Consider the following 25,367-nt stretch of genomic DNA (forward strand, 5'->3'; position numbering starts at 1 on the left):
GGATCCCAGTCTACCATGTGGAACCCTGTCGAAGACCTTGCTCCAGTCCATGTAGACAACGCATACTTTCGTCCATCTTCTTGGTCACCTCTTCAAAAAACTAAACTAAGTTAATGAGACATGATTTCCCACGCACAATGCCACATTGACTATCCCAACCAGTCCTTGCCTTCAAATGCATGTAAATCCTGTCTCTCAGAATCCCCTGCAACAACTTTTTCACCACTGACATTAGGCTCACCAGTCTGTAATGCCCTGGTTTTTCCCTGCAGCCATTCTTATTATGGTACAACATTAGCCACTCTTCAGTCTTCTGCCACCTCATCCATGGCTGTAAATGATACAAATATATCTGATCAGGGCCCTGCAATTTCCTCCCCAGCTTTGCAGTGTCCTGGGATAGACTTGAGTGGAGGGAGACAGATCCACAACAGGGTCTTTACTTCATGCGTAAGTGCAACCCTCCTTGAAAGAAGTGAAATGGGAAAGGGATAGAAAGAATATTGTAACAACTGAGTGCAAGCAGCAGTGTACGTACAAAAATGAGAGAATCCAAGACAAAGCCAACATACAACTTTCTCCTCCCTAGCCAAAAACTTATCCACAAAGCAGCTTGGGTGAAGGAAACCTTAATTTCAAAGGCAATCTGCTTGCCACCCACATTTTATGATGAATTCAGCTGAGGCCAACTTGGGGAATGTGCCACTATAGATAAACACAGCATCAGTGAAACCCAATTTCCCTAGTGATCAGAGCTGGGACTAGGTCTGTCGTTCTCTCTAACTCAGAATCATAGAATCCCTACAGTGAGGAGAGGCCATTCAGCCTGATGAGTCCACACAAATCCTCCGAAGAGCATCCCACCAGACCCAGCCCCCTACTCTATCCTCATAACACCACATTAATCATGGCTATCCCACCTAGCCTACACATCCCTGGATACGATGGACAATTTAGTACAGTCAGTCAACTGAACCTGCACATCTCTGGACTGTGGGAGGAAACCCACGCAGACATAGGGAGAACGTCTGTGTGATGCTTACACAGTCACTGGGTCTGTCATGCAACAAAACAGCGGTGCTAACCACTGAGCCACTGTGCCACTCTGTTTAAACAAAAAAGGCTTTTTAATTGATTAGCTCTGCTGCTTGGTCATTTCAATTGATTACACATTTTTGTTATCAACTCATTGCTTTCAAATTGTTTTTCCTTTGAATCGAGATTAAGGGCTCTCGTGGCACAGTTGTAGCATCCCTACCCCTGAACCAGGAGGTCCAGGTTCAAGTCCCACCTGCTCCAGAGATGTGTAACAACATCTCTACACAAGTTGATTAGAAATAGGTTAAATAATTTTTAAAAAAAGACTTGACGTTACGGAAATTTAAGGGGACAACATTCTGTTCCCTTGCCTCATGCAAATCACTATTTAACTCAACAATCACAGGAGAATTTTACAATATTTACAACCTCTTTAGCAGAGTAATAATATTCAAGTCAAGACAACCGTTCAAAATGGGGAGGGATAAACCTGGCATCTAGAAGCCAGTTAACAATACATCAGTGGTGAGAAAACCTTGAGACAATAATCCACAAAAAAAAATAAACTGGAACTTGGAAGTTCCACTTGGAAAACTTGGTCACTTGGAAAAGTGTGTGCTAATAAACAAGAGCCATGGCAGATATGTTAAGGGCAAATCATGTCCCACTTATGTGACAATTCTTCGTTAAGTAACAGAGGAGGTTGATGAGGGTGGCTCTGTTGAAATGCATTAAGCCTTTCAAAAGGCATTTAATACAGTTCCACATATGCCCATGTGCAAAATTAAGAACCATGAAGTGTGAACCAGCTGTGTGGACACATAACTGGCTAACGTAAATTAAAAGCAAGATTCAAGATGAGCAGGTCTTTAGACTGGAGCTAAAAATGTGCTTATAATGCTGGAGCTGCTACTCTTTTGATATGTATGAACAACGGGGGGACTTGGGTACTTAATGCATAATTTCAGCATTTGCAGATGGCAAAACACTCCAATTCAGGAAGTTGAGAGGAAAATAGCAACAATCTCTGGCGAGGTCAGAGATTGGTAAAATGGGTAGGCATGTCATAACAAAATTGAACAGGAGAAACCATGATGTATTTTGGTAAGAAGAATGAGAGCATCAGTACAAAATTTTACAAATCAGTCAAGGGAGTCAGCCCTGAAACAGTTTTCAGGAAAGGATGCAATGTATGTCAATGAGTCTTTGCAGATGGCACAGTAAGGTGAGAACGCTATTAAAATGAACAGCGGATCCTTGGCTTTATAAAACAAGGCAGTGTGCAATAAAAAAAAGGAATAAATGTTATACTAAAACTCCATAAATACTGGTTAGGCCCTATCTGGATCCAAAGTCTAGACATCACACTTTAGGAAAAATGCAAAGATCTCAGTGAAGGCCAGAAAAGATCAACAAGTACGATGAGGTTTCAGTCTGAAGGGATTAGATATTACAAATAGACAAAAGGATTTTAATAGAGTAGATAAGGATAAATTGCTCCCAACTACAGGAGAATTGGCAAAAGAAATTGTGACATGAGAACATTTTTTATACTGGTTGTAAGGATAGTGAAATCACCTTTAACAGGCATCAACAAAAAAACTAGACAAGTATTAGGAAGGTGAAAATTTGACAGATTATGTGGAAAGAACATGGCAGTCTGACAAGTTAGATTGTGTTCTCAGAGCCAACACAGGCATAATGAACCACCTCCTATGTTGTGTCATTTACAGTCTGTTTCTATGCTTTACGACTTAGTGCAGCATACCAAGTCAATGTTGACTAAAACACCAAACTATTGTAATCCCATTTATCAGCACTCCGCCTTACCATTTTAAGCGCTCATCCAAATGCAACAGTAGCCTCCAACGCCACCTCAAACAGCACGCTTCACACTTCTACCTCTCATTGTGTGAAAAATGTTTCCTTAGATCTCCTCTAAACCACTTACTCCTCACCTTAAAGTTGTCTCCTCTGGTCTTCAACGCATCCACCACTGGGAAAATACCCTCACAATGTACCCTATCTATGCCTCTCAATTTTGTATACCTCATTCAGATCCCCACCCGCAGCTTCCAGGGAAACCAAATCCAGACTATCCAGTCTCTCCTTATAACTTTCCATTCCAGGCAACATCCTGGTGAATGTCCTCTGCATCCTCTCCAGTCCAATCTGTCCTTCCAATAGTATGATGAGCTGAACTGCAGACCATCTGCCACCTGTAGCCTAAATCAATCCTCCATAACATTGTAACAAGACTTCCATGCTCCTATATTGTATGTCATGACTAATGAAGGCAAGCATTCCATATGCCTTCTTCACCCCGTCTACCTGTGCTGACATCTTCAGGGATCTATGGACTTGTACACCAAGGGTCCCTTTGTTCCTCCACATTCCCTTGTGACCTATCATTCACTGTATATATCTTTCCCTTATCAGGTCTCTCAAAACACATCACTTTACAGTTAGAGATTAAATGTGAACTGCCATTGCTCTGTCCAATTTGATCAATATCAGACTGTAGCCCAAGGCCGTTGTCCTCATTAACACCACCACCAATTTTTGTGTCATCTGCAAACTCACTAATTATACCTCCTACATTCACATCCAAAACATAAACAGCAAGAGTCCCATCACCAATCACTGTGGTAGACCGCTGGTCAGGGGCTTCTAATCACAAAAACATCCCTCCACCATCAGCCTTTGCCTCCTATTTTTAAGCCAATTTTGGATGAATTTTGCCAACTTACCTTTGGATCCCATGGGCTCTTACCCTTTTGGACCAGTCTTCCACGTGGGACCTTGTCAAAAATCTTACTGAAGTCCACGTAAACCACATTAATGGCATTACCCTTATTAATATATTTAGTGCTGAGTTCTGAGGAAGGATCACTGGACCCAAAACTTTCTTCACAGATGCTGCCAGACATGCTGAGCTTTTCCAGCAACTTCGGTTTTTGTTCCTGATTTACAGCATCTGCAGTTCTTTCGGTTTTTATTTAATATATTTAATTACCTTTCAAAAGCTCAAATAAATTAGTCAAACAGGATCTCCCTCCAACAAATCCCTGATCAATCACTGCCTTTCCACATGTTGATTAGCCCTGCCCCTCAGAATTTTTTCCAGTAATTTCCCTACCACTAACTTCAGATGAACTGGTCTGTAATGACCTGGCCTATCTCTGCTTTTCTTCTTGAACAAACGAACCATATTAGCTACCCTCCATTCATTTGGCACTTTACTTGTGGCCAGCGAAGTATTAGGTATCTCGGCAGGGCCCCAAAAATCTCCTCCCTTGCTTCCCATTGCAGCCTGGGACAACCAGGTCCTGAGGACTTAAGCACTTTTATGCTCGCTAAAGCATCTAATACCTCCTTCCTTACAAATCTTAATTCTCTAGAACCTCACCATCCCAACAGAAATCTCCAGCTACAATGTCTTTCTCCTTTGTGAATACAGATGAGAAATATTCACTTAAGACCTCATCCACATCCTCTGGCTCCATGCATAGACTGTGCCTTTGGTCTCTAATAGTCCCCATTCTTTCCACAATAATCTTCTTACTGCTCTCAGTCTATGGGGGGCACAGTAGCTCAGTAGTTAGCACTACTGCCTCAGTACCAGGGACCTGGGTTCAATTTCACCCTTGGGCGACTGAGTGGAGTTTGCTTGTATGTACATGGGTTTCCTCCGGGTGCTCCGGTTTCCTCCCACAGTCCAAAGCTGTGCAGGTTAGGTGAACTGGCCATGTTAAATTGCCCATAGTGCCAAGGGATGCGCAGGCCAGATGGGCTAGCCATGGGAAATGCACGGTTACAGGGACAGGGTGGATTGACGTGGGATGCTCTTTGGAGAGTCGGTGCAGAATTGATGGGCCGAACGGCCTACTTCCACACTGTAGGGATTCTATGATTCTATGTCTGCCAGGTCCTGCCTAATGGCATTGAAATTGGCATTCCCCCAATTTAGACACAACTTCTGCACAATCCTTGTCCCTTTCCATAACGACTATGAAAATTACAGTTATGGTCAGTATCCTCAAAATGCTCACTCACTGACACTTCAACCACTTGAGAGCTCCATTGCCTAGCATTAGGTCTCGCACTGTTCAATCTTTAATACGACTATCTACATATTGGCTCAAAACATTCTCCTGGATGCACTTCCAAAATTCCACCCCATCTAATGGCTTAGCCTCCACAGTCCTCTGCTGCAATGTAGTCCACAGATTAATCACTCTTTTGATGAAGAAATTCCTTAACCACTGACAACACATTCACCCCGAGGATCATTCTTGTAAACCCCGTCTGGATCCACACCAAGGGCAACATATCCATCTTTAGACACGGGACCCAAACTGCTCAAAATATTCCAAATGCAGTTCTGACCAGAACCTTCTACAGCCTCAGCAGTATATTTCTGTTCTTGTATTCTAGCCCTCTTGAAATGAATGCTAACGCTGCATTCGCCTTCCTAACTCCGAAGTTAACCTTAACAGAATCCTGAACTAAGACTCCCAAGTTCCTTTGTGCTTCAGAACCCCAAAGCTTTTCCCCATTTAGAAAGCAGTCTTCACCTTTTTTCTTCCCACAGTGAGAAACTTCACACTTTCTCACATTGTATTCCATGGGGAAGCAATGGCCTTGTGGTATTATTGCCAGACTTAATCCAGAGGCCCGTACAATGTTCTGGGAACCTGGGTTCAAATCTTGCCACAGCAAGATTTGCCCTCTAGGCAATTAAGAATGGGCAATAAATGCTGGCCGAGCCAGTGACATCCTCATTCTGCCAATAAATTTAAAAAACTGCCACTTCTTTGCTCACTCTCCTAGACTGTCCAGCTCTTTCTGCAGCTTTCCCGGTTCCTCAATACTACCTGTCCCTCCACTTTATATCATTTGCAAACTTAGCAACAATGCCCTCGGTTCCTTCATCCAGACTTAACGTATAACACGAATATTTGTGGTCCCATCACTGACCTTTAGGGAAATGCACTAGTTAATGGTTATCATGCTGGAAAACACCCCTTTATCCCCCAACTCTGGCTGAATGACAGAAGACAATCCTCAATCCATGCCAGTACCTTGCCCCTAATACCACGGTCTCTTGACTTATTTAGTCGGCTTCTGGGAATCCAAATAGATCACGGCCACTGGCTCTACTTTGTCTAACTTGCTCATAACCTCCTCAAAGAAGTCTAACAGATTGGTCAGGCATGACCTACCTTTGACTAATCTGTGCCGATTCAGCCCTATTTTACCATGCACTTCCAATTACTCCACGAGTTGTTTCAGCGGCGGGAGTCCAGGAGGAAGCGTGAGGGCAGCCTGGGAAGGTAAGCTTTTCGATTATAAAAGTCTTACCTCACGTGACTCCATTTTTGGAGTAAGTGAGGTAATATATTTGGGTGGTTGCTTTACCCAAAACACTACCTAGGTAGTGTTTCCCACCCATCCTCCTCCTCTAACCAAAATAAAAAGTTCTGAGCGCTGATTTGGTAAGGCTACTAGTTTTTTTTTAAATAGTCTGTTTGGGAACTCAGAACAGTGGGAATGGATGTTAGGGCAGTTGTATGCTTCTCCTGTAGAATGTGGGAGGTAAGGGTCACCACTAGTGTCCCCACTGACTTCATCTGCGGGAAGTGCACCCAACTCCAGCTCCTCGGAAACCGCGTTAGGGAACTGGAGCTGAAGCTGGATGAACTTCGGATCATTCGGGAGGCTGAGGGGGTAATTGAGAGGAGTTACAGGGAGGTAGTCACATCTCAGGTACAGGAAAAAAGTAGATGGGTTACAGTCAGGGGACGGAAAGGGAACAGGCAGACAGTGCAGGGATCCCCGTGGCCATTCCCCTCAAAAACAAGTATACCGTTTTGGATACTGTTGGGGGGGACGACTTACCAGGGGTAAGCCATGGGGTACAGGTCTCTGGCACAGAGTCTGTCCCTGTTGCTCAGAAGGGACGGGGGGGAGAGGAGGAGAGCATTAGTCATTGGGGATTCCATAGTTAGGGGGACAGATAGGAGATTCTGTGGGAACGAGAGAGACTCGCGGTTGGTGTGTTGCCTCCCTGGTGCCAGGGTCCGTGATGTCTCGGATCGTGTTTCTGGGATCCTTAAGGGGGAGGGGGAGCAGCCCCAAGTCGTGGTCCACATAGGCACCAACGACATAGGTAGGAAAAGCGATGGGGATGTAAGGCAGAAATTCAAGGAGCTAGGGTGGAAGCTTAGAGCTAGAACAGACAGAGTTGTTATCTCTGGTTTGTTACCCGTGCCACGTGCTAGCGAGGCGAGGAATAGGGAGAGAGAGCAGTTGAACATGTGACTACAGGGATGGTGCAGGAGGGAGGGATTCAGATACCTGGATAATTGGGGCTCATTCTGGGTTAGGTGGGACCTCTACAAACAGGATGGTCTACACCTGAACCAGAGGGGTACCAATATCCCGGGGGGGAAATTTGCTAATGCTCTTCGGGAGGGTTTAAACTAATTCAGCAGGGGGCTGGGAACCTGAATTGTAGCTCCAGTGTACAGGAGGTTGAGAGTAGTGAGGTCATAAATAAGGTTAAGGTCGCAGGAGTGTACCAGCAGGCAGGAAGGTGGTTTGAAGTGTGTCTATTTCAATGTCAGAAGCATCCGGAATAAGGTGGGTGAACTTGCAGCATGGGTTGGTACCTGGGACTTCGATGTTGTGGCCATTTCGGAGACATGGATAGAGCAGGGACAGGAATGGTTGTTGCAGGTTCCAGGGTTGAGATGTTTCAGTAAGATCAGGGAAGGTGGTAAAAGAGGGGGAGGTGAGGCATTGTTAGTCAAGGACAGTATTACGGTGGCAGAAAGGACGTTTGATGAGGACTCGTCTACTGAGATAGTATGGGCTGAGGTTAGAAACAGGAAAGGAGAGGTCACACTGTTGGGAGTTTTCTATAGGCCTCCGAAAAGTTCCAGAGATGTAGAGGAAAAGACTGCAAAGATGATTCTGGATAGGAGCGAAAGTAACAGGGTAGTTGTTATGGGGGACTTTAACTTTCCAAATATTGACTGGAAACGCTACAGTTCGAGTACTTTAGATGGGTCAGTTTTTGTCCAATGTGTGCAGGAGGGTTTCCTGACACAGTATGTAGATAGGCCAACAAGAGGCGAGGCCACATTGGATTTGGTACTGGGTAATGAAGGTAGGTGAGCACTTTGGTGATAGTGACCACAATTCGGTTACATTTACTTTGGCGATGGAAAGGGATAGGTATATACCGCAGGGCAACAGTTATAGCTGGGGGAAAGGCAATTAGGCAAGATTTAGGATGCATAGGATGGAGAAGGAAACTGCAGGGGCTGGGCACAATTGAAATGTGGAGCTTGTTCAAGGAACAGCTACTGCGTGTCCTTGAGAAGTATGTACCTGTCAGGCAGGGAGGAAGTGGTCGAGCGAGGGAACCGTGGTTTACTAAAGAAGTTGAATCTCTTGTTAAGAGGAAGAAGGAGGCTTATGTAGAGATGATGCGTGAAGGCTCAGTTAGGGCGCTTGAGAGTTACAAGTTAGCCAGGAAGGACCTAAAGAGAGAGCTAAGAAGAGCCAGGAGGGGACATGAGAAGTCTTCAGCAGGTAGGATCAAGGAAAACCCTAAAGCTTCCTATAGGTATGTCAGGAATAAAAGAATGACTAGAGTAAGATTAGGGCCAGTCAAGGACAGTAGTGGGAAGTTGTGCGTGGAGTCCGAAGAGATAGGAGAGGTGCTAAATGAATATTTTTCGTCAGTATTCACACAGGAAAAAGACAATGTTGTCAAGGAGAATACTGAGATACAGGCTATTAGACTAGACTGGATTGAGGTTCATAAGGAGGAGGTGTTAGCAATTCTGCAAGGTGTGAAAATAGATAAGTCCCCTGGGCCGGATGGGATTTATCCTAGGATTCTCTGGGAAGCTAGAGAGGAGATTGCAGAGCCTTTGGCTTTGATCTTTATGTCGTCATTGTCTTCAGGAATAGTGCCAGAAGACTGGAGACTAGCAAATGTTGTCCCCTTGTTCAAGAAGGGGAGTAGAGACAACCCTGGTAATTATAGACCAGTGAGCCTTACTTCGGTTGTGGATAAAGTGTTGGAAAGGATTATAAGAGATAGGATTTATAATCATCTAGAAAGGAATAATTTGATTAGGGATAGTCAACACAGTTTTGTGAAGGGTAGGTCGTGCCTCACAAACCTTATTGCGTTCTTTGAGAAGGTGACCAAACAGGTGGATGAGGGTAAAGTGGTTGATGTGGTGTATATGGATTTCAGTAAAGCGTTTGATAAGGTTCCCCATGGTAGGCTATTGCAGAAAATACAGAGGCATGGGATTGAGGGTGATTTAGCGGTTTGGATCAGAAATTGGCTAACTGTAAGAAGACAGAGGGTGGTGGTTGATGGGAAATGTTTATCCCGGAGTTCAGTCACTAGTGGTGTACCTCAAGGATCTGTTTTGGGGCCACTGCTGTTTGTCATTTTTATAAATGACCTGGATGAGGGCATAGAAGGAAGGGTTAGTAAATTTGCGGATGACACCAAAGTTGGTGGAGTTGTGGATAGTGCGGAAGGATGTTGCAGGTTACAGAGGGACATAGATAAGCTGCAGAGCTGGGCTGAGAGGTGACAAATGGAGTTTAATGTGGAAAAGTGTGAGGTGATTCACTTTGGAAGGAGTAACAGGAATACAGTGTACTGGGTTAATGGTAAGATTCTTGGTAGTGTGGATGAGCAGAGAGATCTCGGTGTCCATGTGCATAGATCACTGAAAGTTGCCACCCAGGTTGATAGCATTGTTTAGAAGGCGTACGGTATGTTAGGTTTTATTGGTAGAGGGATTGAGTTTCAGAGCCATGAGGTCATGTTGCAGCTGTACAAAACTCTGGTGCGGCCGCACTTGCAGTATTGCGTACAGTTCTGGTCACCGCATTATAGGAAGGATGTGGAAGCATTGGAAAGGGTGCAGAGGAGATTTACCAGGATGTTGCCTGGTATGGAGGGAAGGTCTTATGAGGAAAGGCTGAGGGACTTGAGGCTGTTTTCGTTAGAGAGAAGGTCAAGAGGTGACTTAATAGAGCCATACAAGATGATCAGAGGATTAGATAGGGTGGACAGTGGGAGCCTTTTTCCTCGGATGGTGATGGCCAGCACGAAGGGACAAAGCTTTAAATTGAGGGGTGATAGATACAGGACAGATGTCATAGGTAGGTTCTTTACTCAGAGAGTAGTAAGGGCGTGGAATGCCCTGCCTGTAAAAGTAGTAGACTCGCCAATTTTAAGGGCATTTAAATAGTCATTGGATAAACATATGGATGATAATGGAATAGGTTAGGTTAGATGGGCTTCAGATTAGTTTCACAGGTCGGCGCAACATCGAGGGCCGAAGGGCCTGTACTGCGCTGTAATGTTCTATGTTCTATGTTAATAGTAATGGGCCCAAAACTCTTAACAACTGAGGTCAGGCTAGCCAGTCTATCGTTTCCGGTCTTCTGCTTTCCTCTCTTCCTAAGCAGGAGTATTACATTAGCCATTTTCTACTCCTCAGGGGCACTCCCTGGCTCCAGAGATTCCTGAAAGATCATCACCAATGCCTCTACCATCTCCTCAGCTACCTTCTTCAGAACACTGGAATGCAGGCAATCTAGTCCAGGTGACTTTATCCACCTTCAGACCTTCCAGCTTTCCCAGCATCTTGAGTGATGGCCACTGCACTCCTCTCTGCCTCCTGACTCTCAAAGTTTTGGAATGCTGGTGTCTTCCACTGTGACAGCTGATGCAAAGTACTTATTCAGTTCCTCCGCCATTTCTTTGCTCCCCATTACTTCTCCAACTTCATTTTCCAGTGGTCCAATGTCCACTCTTGCCTCTCTCTTACCTTTTAAATAAAGTTGAAATCCCCACCAACCATAGCCCTATTCCTCTCATTCCTCTGAACTGCTTACATATCTGCTCCTCTCTCTTTCTGACTGTTGGGAGGCCTGTAGTATAATCCTAGCAAAGTGATTGGCACTTTTTAATTTCTAAGCTCTACCCAGTTAACCTCATTTGAGCAGCCTAAGATATCCTCCTTCATTAGTGTAGTGGTCTCCTTTGCAAATAATACAATATCCCCATTTGTCTTGCATTCCCCTCCACCCGGCCAATCATGCCTGAAACTTCAATATCCTGAACTGCTGAGCTGCCAGACCGTCCTTCCTTAATCGCCATGAACCATTTAATAGCCATTTTTTAAAATAGTGGATTATCAAACCATGAAACACCCAAATTCACCCTGGAAGCTATCGAGAAAAGAAAAATTTAATCACATGAAGTGCCAAAGGTCTTTTATTTCCTTCATTCGTTCACGGGACGAGGGTGTCGCTAAGCAGGCAGCATTTATTGCCCATCCCTAATTGCCAGGAGGACTGTTAAGAGTCAACCGCATTGCTGTGGATCTAGAGTCACATGTAGGCCAGACCAGGTAAGGATGGCAGTTTCCTTCCCTAAAGGACATTAGCGAACCAGATGGGCTTTTCCGAAAAATCAACAATGGGTTCATGGTCATCATAACATCCTTAATTCCAGATATTTTTACTGAATTCAAACTCCACCATCTGCCATGGCAGGATTCGAACCTGGGTCCCCAGAACATTAAGTAGGTCTCCAGATTAACAGTGCAGCAATACCACCACTGGGCCATTGCCTCCCCCTTAATTATGACTTTCACTCCCCAGCAAGGCCACAAATAAGGCTATTGGCAATTGGAGATAACTTACCTTTCATTTCCACTACATCCACAGGAACCTGCTTTTCTCTCATTCTGAAGATTTCAAAATTAGTCACAAGACCCTGTAGAGAGAGAGCTCACTAAACATTATACAGGCAATTAACTTCAGATCAGAATGTTAACAAGCGTAATTATTGACTGTTAATTTCGGTTCTTCGATCCCATTGCCAACAGTGCAAAACATGTACAAAAATTTTTTTTTCCTATTCATTTGTGGGATGTGGGCGTTGCTGGCTGGCCAGCATTTCTTGCCCATTCCTAGTTGCCCTTGAGAAGGTGGTGAGCTGCCTTCTAGTATCTACAAATGAGATTACACAATTATAATGTATTCACAGCCACATACGAAATAACAAAGTACATAATTTAATTAAACTTCAAATGTGCCCTCTGAATGGCAACTAATGGAATTGCATGATAACTTATGGGTGAAAGAGAGTTTCAAGATGAACAATTTTGGAATTAGATGAGACTAATTTGTTTTAAGAAAACACCTGCTTAAAATTTACATCAGAAATCAGTTCTAGTTGCTGCAAAATGATCAGATACAAATTTACCATCAACTGGAAGCATCTGTCCTTTGTAAGAATACAACATACAATGGGTCAATGTGGAAAATAAAATTCCCTTCCAGCAAGAAATGGGTAATTCAGGAAGTTTGGTTGTCCAGGTCCCAGAATGAAACCTGGCATGATACATCATTTTATTTGCCTAGTTAACTAATACGGCGATTAGCCATTGAGACATATTTGCATGACTTGGGGACTTCCTTTATCAGAGCAGAAGTTTATTATGCTAAAAGAAATATAGTAAAAAGCTATCCAAAGAGCCAAAAGACCAGTTAGAAAGTTTTAAAACACAGCAACACTAAGTTTCAATTCATTCCCAACACTATGCTACAGAGATTCAAGTCCAGGGAAATTACATCTATTCCAAGGTACTAGTTAATTGACTCCTTTCAGGTTCTTTCCTCTGGACGGTGGTGAAAATTCAATCCTTTCCAAATCTGATGTGAAGTTTTCACAAATCTGGGGGTCTAAACTTTAAGTTCTTAAAAACCTGCAGATTTCTAACCAAATTTGCCTAATTTGGAAGTCTCACAAACTAAATGCCTCTGCTGATGCAACTTATTTCCTGATCTGCCCTGAACCCTTCTCATGGCAGAGAAACTAAACATGCTTCTCTACTCAACACTGGTGTCTTCTGAACCAAAACAAAAGTCCACCTTAGATTCTCCTAACTGCAAATAATAGTCAAATGGTAACAGCCCCCATGTTCCCCCACCACAGCATGAACATCTTTCAATCAAACTAAGATCCCCAGTCACCCGTTATGAACGGCACACTGGACCAGGTCACTGTTTCTGAAGGACAATTTAACCTCGTCCCTTATTCAAAGCAAACCCACCACAATATACAAACTTCAAAAACAATACCAGCACACACAAAATCATACATCACAGCCAACTGAAAAGCCAAACATTGCTGCCTGTACGTTGGCACTTTCTCATTATATTGCTGCAATTTTATACCTGTTTGTGATCTCTCTCAGTTCTTGTAAGCTCTCCACAGTCTTGGCAACAATCAATACAAGATCATGCTTCCAAAATTGCTTAGATTGAAATCCCTCCACTACTGAAACAATTTCAAAACTAATAAAAACAATCTATTCATTTTATGTTTAGATATTTTAATTTGCAAGTTCCTGCATAAAGGGCAAAACTATACCAGATGAAACAAGTTATTTCATATCAAATTCTTTTCTTAGACTATTCTTGCAGTTTTGTTGGCCACATCCATACGCACGTACCTGTATACCCTTCAAGGTTCTATCCACTTTCACACACAGGTAATCTCCATTTTTCTGCCAGTGCAATTTACAGTCCACTACATTGAACAGATTGCGCACTCTTATCTCTTGTCGTGTTGGAAACTGCATTAGCGTGACTCTGGCTGGAATATCTTTGTCCTCTGGCACCCAGAATGCAATAACATTATCACCTGGAGACCATGAGAAATCCCTAGTGAGAAAACAGAATCTAATTTAATACAGTCTATTTGAAAACTTGAAACTTATATCATGTAGAACAACTAACCGCAACAAAATCTGGTGGGGGCGGGGCCGTGGAGATGCAATAAAGATTGGATTTATGAGCACAAGAGGAAAGGAGAAGAAAAAAGGAAATGGACAGTGAGTGAGTGCAAGTGGGGGGGAGGGGCCACAAGTGACAGTGAAAGAGTGAAGAGAGAAAAAAGAAGAGATTACTCCCTGGCTGGTGTCACATAGTAGATAACGTGGAAGAGATATTCATGCAGATGGACAAGCAGAATGTTCTATTAATACACGAGAAAGTGGTGATGCAGGCACAACACAGGCAAAAAGTAATTTAAAAAACACAATAAACAGAATGCTCAAAGCTGTCACTTTTTAAATGAATCTAGAAGTCAACGAAATCTGGAAATTTACCATCATATAGTACATGCACTTACTTAATTCCACTGATCTTCAGACTTTTCTTATCCAACAGCCCCATCGACTGAGAATTTTAAAAAGTCAGCATTAACTTCATTGAAGATAAAAATAATACCAAAACTTCAAAATAACTAAAATCTCATTCGGTGCTCTGATCAAGTTTGATTTTTTTTTGGAATAGAGTAGAATCCCTACAGTGTGGAAACAGGCCCTTCGGCCCAACAAGTCCACACCAAGCCTCAGACCATCCCACCCAGACCCATTCCGCTGTGACCGACCTAAGCTACACATCTCTGAACACTATGGGCAATTTAGCACGGACAATTTACCTAACCTGCACATCTTTGGACTGTGGGAGGAAACCGGAGCACCCGGAGGAAACCCACGCAGACACAGGGAGAATGTACAAACTCCACCCAGACAGTCGCCCAAGGGTGGAATCGAACACAGGTTATTGGCGCTGATGTAGCAGTGCTAACCACTGAGCCACCATGCCTCCCCTAAATCTAGCGAAAGACAACTTGAGTTCCCTGACCGGGAACTGAACCCAGGCTGTGGTGAGAGCGCCGAATCCTAACCACTAGACCACCAAAGCAAGGCTATTGTCACATATTTCCCCTTCCCCAAATTTTGTCCTTGGCTGCTATACAATCTATGATTCCTTTCCCAAGAGATCAGATTTGTTGAATTTAGACTGTGAACACTGATCCACCACTGAATTGCCGATCAAACTGGGATTGATCATATTGTTAAGGGCCAGCTCTGCTGAGTAGAGGCATGAGTTTACAGAGTAGTCACCATTGCCACTTTGTCCTAGTGAAATATTACATACAAATCCTTTTTATAGTTTACTAGAATTTCCCATCTGATGATACAGACAAAACCAAGGTTTACAGTTATTTACAGCTAATACACAAACCTTCAAATGATGTTTTAAAGTTAATATTCAGCAGATGTTACTTATCTTGTAAAAAAACAAATACACATGCTGGCTGAGGGTCTTGATTTGGAGGCATTTACTAAATTTGTCACTTGTATATCTCAACTCCTCACAATACTGTTCAAAATGTGATGATTTCACATTTCATTGTAGCCTGTAAATCAGCGCCTTCCCATTATATTGTTGAAATTCTAGATCTGATTGTGATTTCTCCCATTTGTTATAAGCTCTACACTGTCTCAACAATAATCAACATTATAATCAGGCTTCCAAAATCGCTGACATTCTAATCTCTCATTACTATTGGCAAACTTAATTTCAAACTAATAAAAACAATCTATTCATTTTAATTATTTTATTTTGCTTATGGAGTTTTCCTTAAAATGGAACAGTTAAAGGTTCTCCCAGTTAACAGAAATACTCACAGGTGTTTCATAAATACTAAGCGTGTCTTGTGTCATTCGTGCGAAAAATTTCCCATCATGGCTCCATCTATTGAAGAACCACCATTTAAAATGACATACAGACTCTACGTTTCACGCTTTCACAAAACAGTCTTCAGTATTAAATGTGGTCTGAGTACTTCGCAATACTCCCAAAGTTTTGTACACATCTCAAAATTTATTGCAAAAACAATTTCATTGGAAATACTGTATCTTGGCACCGGTTAGTGAGTCATGATGTAAGGGACAATGCTGAGTTTGCAAGTAACTGTTGGTACTGTGTAGTAGTAATGGAGAGAAAGCAAAAACAGGAGGACTGTGCAATGCAGTCATGTTAAAAGGATGGTCTTAATGTGTGGGAACATTAGTAAGTCACTGCCAGGTTCAAAAACCTGGACGTGAGGGGAAATGGAAAGTTGCCGAATGTTTTCTTAAATTGTGCCTGAAGATTTATTTTTAAACGTATTTGTAAAGGAAGGCAGTGAGTTACTAGCGAGAAAAAAAATCCAAATGATGAAGTGGTTGGGTCAGAAATAAGTGTGGAGAACTGTGGATGAGAAGGCAGCAGAAAACACACTCTTGAGAAAACTGTTAAGGAGAGATTTTTGCTAAATATTTAAAAACACATCTGAGTTTTTTCTCTGACTGTGAACTTGTAAAGTTCGCAATTACTCAAACTGGCAAATTACACTTACTGTTATCTTATTACTTCAATTACTTTTATTACAAGAGGTGGCAAGATAATAGTTGTTTTAACTAGATATCATTACCTTTAACTATATGCAGATAGAAGGCATTAATTGGGTTTCAATTGAGCACAGTTGACAAAAAGAGACACTTCCTGAAATGATGGCATGGTTGAGTCAGGGAGTATGTGCTTGTATTGTTTCACTTGGCAGATAAATTAAAGAAGAATCAAGATTAGTTTTAGTATCAACCTTTAGAAATTGACTTTTCAAATTAGAATAAAAGGGACTAAGCTAGCTCGGAAAGCCAAACTCCACGTGAAACAGAGGAGACATCACCTATGAATATCCAAAAGGTACATGTAAATCCATAAGTTGTAGATAAATACTGGTTTAAAATATAAAATGGCAAGCATGTGACAAAAAGAGTCTAACAGGAAGAAGTGTTGTAAGGATGGTGAAACAAATATTGTGAACATCCACAGTTATGTTCTACAATAATCAATGAATTACTTTAAAGCACCATATAGCAAAGGTTCAATTTGAATTCTTCAGACACTCACTTGAATATTGGCCAATGAGCAGAGCTCTCACAATGAAATCCTCGCTTCTTCTGGCCTGTTAACACATCCCAAATGATAATGGCTTGAGGATCATCTTTTGTATCCATCAAAGGGCTAAATGACACCATATATCTACAAAGTAATAAAATAACAAATTTGATTACGTTCACATACATTTTTCCATCATATCTGTCACACCGAGTTGTTTTCACAACATGCAAGAACATTAGAATGAGCAGCACGAGTAGGCCATTCCAGCCACTGAACCCGACCATACCACTCCAAGATCTCTTTTGAATTAGCTCCCCAGTCTTCAACTCATTATTTCAAAAATCTATTTATCTTCTCTTTGAATACTTTGTTATACTTTAAATATTTTCAGCCTCTCCAGAATCTTGCATGATTCAATAAAAACATCCTTTTTTCGACTAAACACTAATGAAGGGCTAACCTTGTTTAGCTGTTTTTGATAGATATTAAAACCTTTACTGATCTTTCATTATTTTTATTTCAGTTTGCTTTCAAGCTGTTAACAGAGAACTGCGAGCAGTAGCTTGTGTTAAAAACAAAAAAAAAAAAAAAAAAAAATTGTGGTCTGTCTGAGAAGCAAGGCCTGAAATTTAAATATCAGTTGGCTCTTGATAAAAAAAGATTCTATGACTGCTTTGACACCAGAGGGAAGCAGTGTGTTTACATAGAAGTTGGCTATTAACAAGGCCAGTAGCTGGGAATTGGTTCCAGCAAGTCTTAAGCAGATGGCAGGATGTTGAACCCGAAGTGGGATCCTGTGGGAAGACACACAGTCAGGAGAGAGAGAATTTGAATTGGGCTTTGGATTATGTTTTCTATGAGAAAGAGTTTGGCTGTTGATGCTACAACATGAAGATCTGAAAGCTCCCTGCCTAACATCCTGTTTTCAGCTATGGGCAGTCCAGAGAACAGAAGCTAAGTATCACTAATTGACTTCTGACAGAGCTGAAGAGGCGCCCTGATCGACATCTTCAGAAGGTCAACCAAGAAACAAAGAAAACATTTGTGGAACAATGTATGATGAAAACCAGTTAAGTAATCTAGCCAGATTTATCTGATTTATTTCTTAACTGTGTTTTGTCTGTCTCTTTTGTGTTAATGGGGTTGAAAACAAAGATTAAAGCATAGGCATCCTTTGGATTATGATGCTTAATTTTGTTGTGCTAAAGTTACTATATCATTAACAAATTGTCTTTTTAACAAAGTCTTTTGTTTAAGCTACAAACGGTGTCGAGAATTGACTACTTAAAATCTGGGATTGGTTATTCAGAAAAGTCTAGTTAGGAGCCATCTGATCAATCTTGAGGATCTTTGAAGGTTTTAATTGTACTGTGTTGCAAATGCAGAGTTAGAAAGGCTGATTTGGTTCAGCTGTTAAGTCTCCATTATTGTAACATCAGCAAACCCTTTACCAGGAATCAGCCTGGTAAATCTCTATGGAATGGATTTCAATGCCAATATATCCTTCCTTACATGTGAACCAAAACTATACACAGCACCCTAAGTGCAGATTAGCAACACACTGTACTGTTGTAACGTGAGACTTACCCACTTTTAAACTCCAACCCCCAGCAATAAAGACCAACATTCAATTTGCCTTAATTACTTGCTGTTATTGCATTCTAATTGTGTTTCCTGGATCATACTGTCGTACATTTTTGGAGTTTCTCTTCATTTAAAACTATAGTTTGCCTTTTGATTTTTCCTACCAAATGCAAGAATTCACATTTTGCTGTACTTAACTCCATCTGCTGCTAGTTTTTGCCACTTTGGTACGGTGAACAGCCATGGTCTTTTTCCCAGGATAGGGGAGTCCAAAACTAGAGTGTGTAGGTTTAAGGTGAGAGGGAAAAGATTTAAAAGTGACCAAAGGGGCAACTTTTTCATGCAGAGGGTGGTGCATGTATGGAATGAGCTGCCAGAAGTGCTGGTGGAGGAGGGTACAATTACAACATGTACCTAGCCAGATGCCCGTTATATGAATAGAAAGGGTAGAGGGAGATGGGGCCAACTACTGGCAGATCAGTTTGGGATACCCGATCAGCACGGACAAGTTGGACCAAAGGGTCTGTTTCCGTGCTGTATAACTCTATGACTCCGTTAACAACAGGTAGACCAACCTTCATTTTGCTGAGCATTGAGAAACATCTGCTTAAATATCTGCCTCTCGTCATCTACGGACTTCCCCCTAGTCAATTTTTGCAGTCACTTTAGACAACTTTCTTCATATCTCTCTAATTGAGCACACTAGTTTGAGACCAGAGTTGCTCTCCCTCAAACATAATTTGCAATTTTGCCTTAATTATATCAATGGAAAATGTATCTGAAATCCAGCTCAAATGGGGATGAAATTTGCCATCCATTGATTCTGCATGATATGGGTTTGGGTAGCCTCAATCCAGCATGAGCATGAAACCAGCCCATCTGGTACTAACTTCTACGGTGCCTGTGATGACAAAAATACTAGTCCCAAATATTACATGCCTGAAAAACACATTTTGCTTGGAGAAGCAACATCTTGCACTATTTGCACAAGACATCACTAAACCTACAAAAAGAGTGATCTAACTTGTATGTGCAATTTTTCTTATCATAAAATCACAAAGTATTAACTCTGTTTTAACACACCCTACACTTAACGTGTTGACTTTACGCATTAGGAAAATAAGATATAATTATGTTTAAGGATCATGGATTGAACCATCTACTGCAAACTGCATGAGTAGATGGTTGAAAATATTTATGACCACAGTGAGGTTTCAAATGCAGAGTTAAGATTGAGAAAATATATATGGAGATTTATAGCTCAGTATTAAAGAAAATAGATACCTTTCACATGGCGAAAAATCGATTAGCTGGACACCTTGATGACTGAAACGCTGGATCTGCTTGAATTTCTCCCCACCCCAAAGAGCAATACCACGCTGATGGAATGTCGCTAAGTAAGTGCCTTTGGGTGACCACCGAACATATGTTTCTGTCCAACGCTGCCAACACAAACAACAAAATACAGTTAGAATCTAAACAGATTGGACCTGGCTCAGAAAACAGCCAAAGGAATGCTACCAAAGATTCCCTCTGTTAAAGAGCAAGCACAACAAACATTACTGCCTCAAAGATAAACATTTGCAAAGATTGAGTTACGTAACAGTACCCCAATATCTATTGCTTACTGTTGCACTAAGTAGTTCTGATTAAGACCAGCAACAAACAGCTTTAGGTTTCTTTTAATATCATGGATCAAAGAACAATTTGTAGATACAAGAGCTAAACACCGATTAGTCTTGGAATCACTTACAGGTCATTAAATGAGCCATGCAGCATAAGAAATCATTTGCATGTTTGTTTTTGTTGGCAGGAATTTGCAGGCTGGCCTAACACTTCTCTTTTATTCTATGAGGCAATTTTAAATAGCTTTGGATCCTTAACCCAACCCAAGAAACCAACCATATTAGAAATTACTCAACCACACAACAAAAACAAACAGGAAATCAGTAAAAGTTTTGCCAAAATGCAGCTTAGAAAGTATTAAACAAAAGAATCATGGTCCACCTAACTCACCTTGTACTATGATGACAGTGGCTTGTTATTATATGTAAAGGATCTGTTTGTGAATCACAAACCCATTTCTTAGAAATAGTCTACAGCAGACAAGTACGAGAGGAAAATTGGTATGCTAGCTCAGTGGTTAGTACTGCTGCCATTAGGGACCTGGGTTCAATTTCAGCCTCAGGTGACTGTATGAAGTTTGCACGTTCTCCCACTGTCTGCATGGGTTTCCCCACTGTCTGCATGGGTTTCCCCGGTGCTCCAGTTTCCTACCACAGTCCAGACGTGTGCAGGTTAGGTGGATTGGCTGTGCTAAATTGCCCATAATGTCCAGGGATGCGCAGACTACATGGATTAGCCAAGCAAAATGTGGGGTTACAGGGATGGGATGGGGGTCCACGTGGATGGGGTGCTCTTTGGAGGGTCACTGTGGATGTTATGGGCCAAATGGCCTGCTTCCACACTGTAGGAATTCTATGATTCTAATAGCGTGTGTTCTGGGAACCATAACTCTACCTACCATATGTCATTTACAAATTTCTTTAACACTGCATCCTGAGATATTACTTCCTGAAAAAGTCTACTCCAGTTGCATACGAATGAATCAATACTCTTTCCCACCTAGGGATTCAGTACAAAGAATATTCTATTCAAAATTACTCTTCCTGGTATAACAAAAGGATAATAGTCATTTTATAATTTGGGGCAAATTTCTCTCTCACACTGAACTCTGCTTTTCATTTTCAGCCACTTTACTCAGGTTATTCTTCATGCATGACGCAAAGCAGAGACTGTGAACAGCCTACTTCACAATATTAAGTCAATTTCATACAGACTCTAGGGTAGGCTAAAACAGTGATTGTAACTAGCTTACCCCTTCCCAACCCAAAATAGTCAACTCAACTATGATTAGATAACTTACTGCAAATTCAAAAATCAAACCTGGGATCTTTCATCTCGCCACATATTGCTTTGACCAAAAACAAACTTAGGGTGAACAATTAATCCATTTTACCAAGATTACAGAAACACACCATAAACCAAGTACCTCCATGCAAAGGCAGTAGAGTACAAGAATAAGGAAATCTTCCCTGAATTATATCAAGTTTTGGTGGGACCACACTTGGGGTAGAGGATAGAGTTGGTCTCCATGCCGAAGGAATTATATATTTGCCTTGGAAGTGGTGCAAAGGTTTGCTCAATTGGTTCCTGGGTTAATTTGGTTGTTCTATGATGAGAAGCTGAATAAATTAAAAAACCCAAAATTTTTTAAAAATTAAAAACAAAAAATAAAATTATCTATAAAAACAAAGGAATAAATAAATAGAAGAAAAATCAGAATTAAAAGTCTAACGTTGACCATTGTCAATTGACGAAGGATTTCCGCCTGAAATGTTGACTTCTCTGCTCCTCAGATGCTCTCTGACCTGCCTTGCTTTCTAGCTCCACATTTATTGATTCGGTCGAGAAAAAAATCCTTCTGGTTCACTAATGTCCTTCAAGGAAAGAAACAGTCATCCTTACCTGGTCTGGACTGCATGTGACTCCAGGCCCAAAGCAAGGTGATAATTGGTAGCAGTTTAACCTGAGGATCACCATTTCTCAGGGAAGGGGTGAGGTGGAGAAGGAGAATCCTTCATGATAAACTCAGCCAATGCAGGAATCGAATTCATGCTATTGGCGTTACTATACAGTGCAAGCCAGTCATCCAGCCAACTGAACTAAACTGACCCCACCTAAAGAGAATCTAACAGGCCAACGGTCCTGAAATCCTAGCAGAGATGGGGTTCAAACCCAAGCTTCCAGAGACATTGGAGCCTAAATCCAGTGCCTTAGATTACTCGACACACTACCAGGGTATCTAGAATAGGGGCACATTCTCAAAAGGAGGGTGAGGCAATAATTTAGGACGGAGGTGAAAAACTTCTTCACTCCAAGGGTTATGAAACTTTGGAATTCTCTTCCCCGGGGTGTTGTGGTTAACCCATCACAGAACATATTTAAGACTAAGGTAAATAAATTTGGGTCTCTCAAAGAATCCATGGATAAGAAAGTGGAGTTGAAGCTCAAGATCAGTCTTGAGCATACTGAATGGTAGAGCAGGTTTGATGGGCTGATTGTTCCACTCTTGTTCCCCTTTATGTTCTTAGTACGTTTTTGTGCTTTTATCTCTCTGAAGACTTTTCTCAGTGATGAGATTCTCTTAAAGTGTTAAATATAGAGAATACTTACTGCCCGTTCTTCAATGACAACTGGTTCCTTTATGTCATTCCACAAAATAGCTGTTCTATCTCCAGACTCATAGATAATGCTGCACTGATCTCGACAATCTGGGTCCTCCAACCAGTATCGAAGATTCCCCTACATCACATACGAAAGGCTTAAGATTTTGGCAATAACTTATCATTTAGACATGAAGTAGGCATTAATTTTGAAATACAGTTCTAAAAAGAAAATATTTCCTTTATTACAGGCTCTACTGTTACAGCAGGCACTTTGAGACTTGTCAAAAAATGCTTTCCATGTTTATTATTTATTTACACACACACGGTCAGTGTTAACAAGAATATTTTAAACAGAAGAAGGAATCATCATTTTTCATCTGAACATTATACCGAATAAGACACCATGAATTGATCCAAGTAGGACGGAAGGGGGAAAGAGGCAGCGTCACTTGTACAATTGGAGAACTGTGCAGGATCAAAGTATACATGGTGCTTCAAGTGCCAAAAGCCTGAAATAATATAGTTTATATTGTCATGTTGTTACCGACATCCAGTGTATTTACCCAAATTCGGTAGCTATCTAGATAAATGTTGGCATGTAGATCTGTTTTAACAAGTGAAAGTGATTATCTAACATCATTCATCTATTGGCATGGACTAGGGATCTGCTTGGTTTGATTTGGATTCAGATATCAAATAACAGGAAAGGGCCAGCAAGTTGAATGTTGAGAGATAGAAATTGATATTCAGACAAAAATAATGCAGCTAACATATGAGCTGTCTTTCTGATACCAAGGAGTATGTACGCTAGTAGCAATATAGCTCATAGTAATAAAAGCCAACGTTACAGTCCTAATGAAATAGTATAGAGTAAGAAAAACAGATGTTATAACGAAGTAGGACTCTTCATTTAAAAAAAAAAAAAAAAAAAAAAAAAAAAAATCGGTTTAATATTGTGTGCGTGCACATCCACATAATAGGCAGTGAACATGCGCAGTGTCGCTGTTGTCAGCAAACATATGCAATATGGAAACCATTCTTCACATGATATTTACTGTGAATTTTGCTATCACTTACAAAATCTTTGAATGGCTGTTTCGGTGGAATTTCCCAATCGTCACTGATGGTCATGTATCTGGCAGAAAAACATGATCAATTGAATCAAGCATAAGGAAAATGTGTACAATATAAAATGATGCTAGATAATGTTTTAGCAACTAGCAGGATTAAAAAACAAAACTGTAAAACAATTAAGTGATATAGGAAAATTTACATCACAATATATTTCTCATTTATCCCTTCCCCTTACCTCAACCTCCTGCTTGGGAATGTGCCTCCAAGCTTTGGTTGTCCTTACAAATGTGAACTATGTTAAATATATTAAAGTTTCAGCACTTCGGCTGCAAGTAGAAATAATAAAGTTGCACAAACGTCACAATTTAACACTTACTTATCAAAATCAGTAAAGAGGTTGACACGGAAAGTATGCTGCTTATCTAACTTGTATCCATCTGCATTTTTCACAGCATCAACAGCGCAAGCTGGCGAACTGTATTCCAGGAAAATGTACCTACAAACAACATTCCAAATGTTAAGTGTTACTACAAAGTTTTAGGTGTAAAATCATTGAAACTTTTATTTGTTAATTTGATAAATAGCTTGCATTGTTTGGTTAGCATATTTGAAACAAAAATTGAAGGTTAAATGCTCTGGCTGGGCTCAAAGCTTTGTCCATGTGTATTTCAAATTTTGTGTAATATTTTGTATTTATGTAAGCATTTATCTTTGGGATAATGTTAAATCCTCCTGGTAAAAGGTCTGTGCAGAACATCAAATCCTATTTTTTTGAAATCCGAGTTACCACATTAATGTATTTGCAAAAAGAACTCGCTTTTTCACATAATTTTGTGCACTTCACAAGACCCCGCTGCAGTTCTTGGATTGTACTTGATTGTGACTTCATTTCAATCTTTAAAATCTCATTCTCATTTGTAAATCTTTCTATGGGCCTTGCCGCTCCACATCTTTCGCTTCCTCCAGCCTGCAATCTCTGGAGATATTGAGGTTCCTCTAATTATAGCCTCTTATGTATCTCTGACTTCAATAGTTCCACCATTCATGGCTGCATCTTCAATGGCATGGCTCCTAAATTTTGGAGTTTGCCCACAAACTTCCCATTCCTCAAGGGCTCATTAAATCTGCCTGGCCAGATGGTCACCTTCCCCACTATCATTTCACTTGACTTGGTGTCAGACTCTTTTGTAACACTCCTGAGAAATGACTTTGGACACGTTGCAACAAAAGTACAAAATGAGCACAAGTTGTTGCCATATATACTGCTGCAACACAACAGGCTGACTTTGTAATGATACTCTGCAATACCAGCAAGAACATTTGGAAGATAACCAATTTATTTGGGGGTGGGGGGGGAATTGCTCCAATACACCTCTTTACAGATTAGGTGCTATGATGTAACATGATTGGGTTTAACACATCACACTAACAGAAATGCAACCAGAGATAGTAGGAACTGCAGATGCTGGAAAATTTGAGATAACAAGGTGTAGAGCTGGATGAACCCAGCAGGCCAAGCAGCATCATAGCAGCAGCAAGGCTGACGTTTCGGGCCTAGACCTTCTGATGAAGGGTCTAGGC

The 25,367-nt window shown here is 41.2% G+C and overlaps 1 protein-coding gene across 1 annotated transcript in view; it reads right to left on the bottom strand.

Moving 5' to 3' along the window:
* eif3ba (eukaryotic translation initiation factor 3, subunit Ba) overlaps positions 1–25,367 on the bottom strand; it is a 64,503-nt gene that overhangs the window by 20,595 nt on the left and 18,541 nt on the right. The window contains exons 3-11 of the mRNA XM_020509582.2: positions 24,163–24,282; positions 23,790–23,847; positions 22,720–22,848; positions 19,768–19,925; positions 16,909–17,040; positions 15,642–15,708; positions 14,294–14,340; positions 13,614–13,824; positions 11,797–11,869 (exon numbers count right to left, since the gene is read on the bottom strand). Of these exons, the coding sequence (XP_020365171.1) occupies positions 11,797–11,869; positions 13,614–13,824; positions 14,294–14,340; positions 15,642–15,708; positions 16,909–17,040; positions 19,768–19,925; positions 22,720–22,848; positions 23,790–23,847; positions 24,163–24,282 (995 nt within the window). The remainder of the gene's footprint in view (positions 1–11,796; positions 11,870–13,613; positions 13,825–14,293; positions 14,341–15,641; positions 15,709–16,908; positions 17,041–19,767; positions 19,926–22,719; positions 22,849–23,789; positions 23,848–24,162; positions 24,283–25,367) is intronic.

The sequence above is a fragment of the Rhincodon typus genome, chromosome 21, assembly GCF_021869965.1.
Source record: "Rhincodon typus isolate 14 chromosome 21, sRhiTyp1.1, whole genome shotgun sequence".
Classification (NCBI taxonomy): domain Eukaryota; kingdom Metazoa; phylum Chordata; class Chondrichthyes; order Orectolobiformes; family Rhincodontidae; genus Rhincodon; species Rhincodon typus.